At 53.8% G+C, this 6000-nt stretch overlaps 1 protein-coding gene across 3 annotated transcripts in view; it reads left to right on the plus strand.

The window, feature by feature from the left end:
- Positions 1-5491, plus strand: part of RFTN1 (raftlin, lipid raft linker 1) — a 204253-nt gene extending 198762 nt beyond the window's left edge. For all 3 annotated transcript variants that reach the window (XM_066245356.1, XM_066245354.1, XM_066245355.1), the window contains one exon: positions 4131-5491. In XM_066245356.1, the coding sequence (XP_066101453.1) occupies positions 4131-4508 (378 nt within the window). In that variant the 3' untranslated portion in view covers positions 4509-5491. The remainder of the gene's footprint in view (positions 1-4130) is intronic.
- Positions 5492-6000: the final 509 nt, after the last annotated feature.

Raw genomic sequence — 6000 nt, forward strand, 5'->3', positions numbered from 1 at the left:
CATGCATCTTCCGATGCGTATTTAGCAACAGCAGCCCCTGGAGAATGGCTGGGTTTGCGTTAGTAACAGGTGTCGAGGATGGAATCTGGCACAAGTGGGAGCTCCTTGGTTACATACCACGCAACAGCAGGGGGCACTGTTCACACCCCCTGGGGTGTGCACTGCCGCCCTGGAGGCAGAGACAACTAGTTTAAAGATGGACAACTTGAGATTTGGAGAGATTAATAACTTGCCCAAGGACAGAAAGCGAACAAGGGCCAGAACTGGGATTGGAAACAGGGTCTCAGCTGCCATACTATACTGCTTTGATGTTTTAGCATTTAGGGCCTTTCAGTCAAAGCAACCTCACCACTTTTTTTTTTTTTTTTTTTTTTTTTTGTATTTTTCTGAAGCTAGAAACGGGGAGAGACAGTCAGACAGACTCCCGCATGCGCCCGACTGGGATCCACCCGGCACGCCCACCAGGGGCGACGCTCTGCCCACCAGGGGGTGATGCTCTGCCCCTCCAGGGCGTTGCTCTGCCGTGACCAGAGCCACTCTAGTGCCTGGGGCAGAGGCCAAGGAGCCATCCCCGGCGCCCGGGCCATCCTTGCTCCAATGGAGCTTTGGCTGCGGGAGGGGAAGAGAGAGACAGAGAGAAAGGAGGGGGGTGGTGGAGAAGCAAATGGGCGCTTCTCCTATGTGCCCTGGCTGGGAATCGAACCTGGGTCCCCTGCACGCCAGGCCGACGCTCTACCGCTGAGCCAACCGGCCAGGGCTGCAACCTCACCACTTTTTAAGCAAAAGTAAAACTTCCCTGATCGCCAACTGCCTCTCAGAATACTGTATGTACGTAGGCTTACTTGGTGTTTTTCTAAAAACATGCAGAAATGCAGAAGCTGTATTTGGGGGCATGGAGTTTTCCTGAAGACTCTTCCATTTGGGCTGGATAAATACTGCACTGGCAGTTGCTGCATAGGATAAGGTAGCAGTTATGAACCCCAATCCCTTGTGCCCAAGAGTCACAGAGGTTGTTGTTGGAGGCAGAAGCAGGGCTCTGAGATCCCCAGGCAGCATCCTGCACTGGTGAGTACAGAGCTGGGGCCCCCGCTTCAGTCCCGGCTGAAAGGGGCGCCACTGGGGTGGGGGTCTGAGGCACCTCTTTGCCTGTAGAGGGTTCCACTGTTGGAAACTCATGGCTTAGGTGGAAGATGCTCAAACCATCCCCAAAAGAGAATCCCCAAAAAAGAAGTATCTGGGCAGAACCTACCCAACATTGCAGGTGGTCTCATTTAGGGGCCTCCCGGGGGGCGTGGACAGTGGACAGGATAAATGTTAAACCCTCACCTCAACCTGCACTTTGCTCCTTTTTCTTTCCTTTGATGAGATGTTCAGATTTACCAGTCTTGTCCAAGGGTGTTCAATCCGGGAACCCGAGGATGTGTTCAGTCTCAGACCCCTGTGAGTGCTTAGGCAAGTGTTTTATTTGGGAAACCAAGTGTTTTATTTGAGCTCTTACCACTGAAAATTTTGCAAAGTTGGCAGATTTTTAAAAAAATGATGTAGCACATTTTTGGTTTTTCCTTAGCAAGACACTCAATTATTTACAGTGTACTAAAGTCTTAAGAAATCATGTCCCACTGACGGTGCCATTGCATCCCTGGACTCCCCTCTCCAGCCCCGCGAGAAGCCGTCGAAACCGAAAGCTCCCTTTATTTTTTTTTTTTCAATCACAGAATGTCTGAGATTTCAGTTCATATTTGGCAAAACCAGCGTGGTGTGACTAGAGTAGAAAGGAAAGACCATGGTGGAAACTTAAACTGAACCCTTGCGTGTACCGTGGGCCACTGAGCTGCACCTGCCCGACAGCCAGTCGCACGCTCGGGACGTAGTCCCAGGGTCTCTTCTGCCCCGTGAGACCGCTCCCAGCAGCGGGGGGCCGACTCCGGCCCTTTGCCTAGCTCTCTCTCCTCCAGGGCCTCTCTCTCGTTCTTGGTGTCTTTCACCACTTGCACGGCATGTGCTGAAGATCCCATAGCTGCCATCTTCCCGAGGGCACACCACTCGGGTCTCCGCCATCTGACTCCATGGGTCCCCACGCAGAGTGTACTGGCCGCGCCCCGCTCTGAGGTGGAAGCCATCTTGGGGATACTGACCCTCCCGGGATGACAGGGGTCAGAGGGGCTTTTGATCAGAAAGTCTGGGGGAACCCCTGATGTTTGGGGAGTGGAAGAGAAAGACTGCAGTTCTTGCTGAGTTGTTAGCCCACAGCACTCATTCTTATTGATAAACACAGGCACCCGTTTCTCCGAATTGTCCAAGGTGTTTTTTTTAAACACCTTCAGTGTTTCCCTGTCTGCTCAAGCTCATTTGCCCGGATTTATGCCAAGCGCACAGGGTACTAACTTGTCTTCCTCTGAGACAGTTCGAGTAGTCAACAGACTCAGCAGGACTTTGACTGTTTTCCACTTTTTCTTCCTTAAGTTAATTTCTCTCTCTGGAGATTCACGAGCAATAATGTGCAGATGTACCACGCCCTCCTCCCCAAGCCCCAAGCTATGTTTTGACTCTGAAACCACAGGAGTCATTCGCCCTGAAAGGCAGTGTATCCGCGTGGCTGGGCTCTGTTGTTCTTCTATTCACTTACCCCACAGACAGGGTCTGAGCGCCTCCCCTGTGCCGGGCACTGTGCTGCTGTGCCCCAGGGACACAGGGGAAATAGCACAGATGGCTTCCCTGACCTAAGGGAGCTTGCGTCTGGTGTTGGTGCTGGTAACAGCAAACATATCTCGTCTAGTATGTGCCAGGCACAGTGCTGACCCCATGGCATGGATTATCACATCATTGAAACCACATAAATACCCGGGAAGGCTGGGCTTGACAGACCACAGCTCCTGAGCCAAACCCAGCCCACCACCTGTTTCTGTAGATGAAGTGTTGTTGGAACACAGTCATGCTCATCTGCTTACATATTATCTGGGACTGCTTTTCTGCAGCAGTGGTAGATAGCGTCCAATGGCTGCAGCCGAGACCGTGTGGCCTCCCCCAAAGCCAGTATTGTCTGACTTTCATATAAAAAGTTAACTGACCTGGGTTTCACAGGAAACCAAGTTACTGACCTTGATTTTAGAATTACTGTCCCCATTGTACAGATGGGGGCACTGAGGTTGAGAAATGAGGCCTGTGAATGGTGGAGGCGGGACTCTTCACGAATGCGGTCTCACCACAGCTTCTCTGTGTCCGGCTCTTGCACAGCCCAGTCACTGACCGCACGACCTGGGTCTCGTCTGAGCCTCTGCTGACGTCCCGGTCGCATGGGGAAATGCTTGGTGCAGGCCGGGCTGCCTGGGCAGGTCTCAGATACTCGGATGGTGGAAGTTTTCAGGGGGAGTGGCCCCAGGGACAACAGCTGTGGGGAAGGCGGGCGCAGGAGTGGGCAGGGGGAGCTGAGCTGCGACACTGTAGCGGCAGTGCCCCCAGCCCACCCTCCAGGTAGCTCTGGAGCTGGATGGCCTGTCAGACATGTGCCTAGTTGGAACAAGGAGGGGTGGGCCATTGTACCCGGCCTGGACCAGCCCGTGGTGGTGGGCTGGCCCAGGAAGGGAGTGCGACCCTCAGCGAGGTGCTGGGGGCCATCAGCAGGCAGCAGACCCGCAGCTGAGGCAGTACGCCTGCCAGTCCGGCAGGGGGACCCAGGCGCCCCTCCTGTGTCTCCTAACTCAGGTGAGAGAATGCCGGCCCAGTGCTTGGTAGTCCACAGCCTACTCACAATGAAAATGAACAGCCAAGCCCCGGCACTTAGGAAGGGCAGGTCCTGTGTCTCCTCCCCATCCTGCTTGTTCAGATGACAGGATTTCAGGACCTCCTTTTTCGGGCCTTTGGTTTGAAGCCAACTAGAAGAAGTACCCCTCAGCCCCCAACACCCTGAAATCTGCCTCTAAAATACATCCCACAGATGGCACTGAGCAGGCCCACGTGGTGGGTGTGCTGTGTTTGGGCTACGACTGAGATTTACTCCGCCCCAGGGATGCTGGGAATTATGTGTGTGTGGCTCCAGGGAGGTGACGTGGGTGGGAACGCAGGAATGTTCAGGTGACACTCTAGGCTCACAGGGACTGCGTTTATTGAGCCCCATCCTCTCCAATGTTTAGTTTCAGTGGCGATTCTCCCGAGAAGACATGCACGGCAGGCAGGCGAGGAAATCCAAAGGTAAACTCAGCGCCAGAGACAAGCGACAAGCGGAAGAGAACGAGAAGAACTTAGAAGACCAGTCTTCCAAGGCCAGAGACGTGAGCAACTGTGTGCTGAGCCGGCAGCTGGAGGACAGAGCCCCGGAGGAGACGAAGGCCACCGGGGAACAGCTGTGTCCCGACGGCCGGCTCTGTGAGGAGGGCGAGGCCGTGCAGAACGGTCCTGCGGGTCACTGCGGGGCCCTGGCGGGGGGCTGCGAGGGACCCTCGGGTCCCGGAGAGGATGCCAGGGAGGGAGGTGCTGAGGAAGAGGCTGCAGAGACGGCGGGAGACAACTGAGTCTCAGCTGTTGGTGCCGAAGCCGGATCTGTGGGCCAACCCGACACTGTGCCGGCAGCCGTGACACAGCTGGTGTGCCTGGTGTCCTGTGTTACCCTTTGGCTTGGCTTGACCTCTCCTTGTGAGCTCGCCCGGGCCCGCCAAGGGCCGGCTCCCTGACAGCCTTGGTTTCTGCACATTATTTGAAGCGTGTCGTAATGCCCCAGTGTTAGATTGCAGGAGGTCGGGTTATTCCTTCTAAACCTCAGGGCTGAAGGCCCAGCCCCAGCTCCACCAGTCCTCAGCGGGAGGGTCTGGACCGTCCAGTGCCTGTGTCCACCCCTGAGGGCCTCCAGGGAGCCTCAGGTCAAGTCCACGGGCCTCCCTGGCTGCAGACCAAGGCTGTGAGGCGCTCACTCCCACACCCTGCGCTGCAGTGTCTGTTCTCTGCTGTTCCTGCAGCTCCTCGTTGATTGTAACATCCCCTGGAGCCCTGTCAGCTGCTCTTCACCTAAAGCCCCCCCCACCCCCCTCCCCGCTGCTTTGGCGAAGAAAATGACATTGGGGGAGGGAAGGTACCCGACCTACTGGCTTTTCTCAAAGTATTCCCATAGATACTGGTAACCTGGAAATGAAAAGGTAATTCTGTGTGTGCACCTACCTGCTCTTGCAGAATGTCAGAGAAGAAAGTATTCTGTGTTAGTTATTAATACCAAAAAAAACCACCCACCATTCTTTTTAAAGTTTTGTATTCAGCACATTGTGTGAACTCACGTTCTTTGTCATTTTGGGGCAGCCCGACGCGGGGTGCCCCTTGTCATGTGCTATTCTAACCTTGTATGATTGGCCATGTTGTTTCCTATGTATGCTACCATGTGTTTATATTGTCCAGAAAGTATCCTTACAGCTTTAAGTAGATGCAACTGGTGTCTTGACCAAAACAACAGCCCGTCTCTTTCTTGTTTAGTTACTTAAAGCAATAAATCATCTATGAGTTAAGAGCATTAGTTCTATTTATTGTGTCACAATGAAGAAGTCCTGGTCTGATGTCCAAAGGACGAGATCCCATACCCTCATTCCCTTTTCCTACGTTATGAACACCTGGCAGCAGATAGTCCTAAGACCGTGATGGCGAACCTATGACACGCCTGTCAGCACTGACACACGTAGCCATTTTCGATGACACGCAGCCGCATACCAGAGAAGTATGAGGCCGCATGCCGAGAAGGACGTTTCATCCTCAGCTTCTGCACGGCCAGGTGCAGTAGCCGAGGATAAAACATTTGCTGTAGTGTAGCCACTCTGTGCTGGAGGTCAGTAGGCCAAAACAACAGAACTCCAGCACAGAGCGTCTAGTTCTGGGACTTCTGGTTAGGCGGTTTTTCTTGAAGTGACACACCACCCGAGTTATGCTCGGTTTTTTGGCAAATTTTGACACATCAAGCTCAAAAGATTGCCCATCACTGTGCTAAGAGATCATGACACTCTTGTGGGGAACCCCAGAGCCAGTGCT

Source organism: Saccopteryx bilineata, chromosome 10, assembly GCF_036850765.1.
Source record: "Saccopteryx bilineata isolate mSacBil1 chromosome 10, mSacBil1_pri_phased_curated, whole genome shotgun sequence".
In the NCBI taxonomy this organism is placed as follows: Eukaryota; Metazoa; Chordata; class Mammalia; order Chiroptera; family Emballonuridae; genus Saccopteryx; species Saccopteryx bilineata.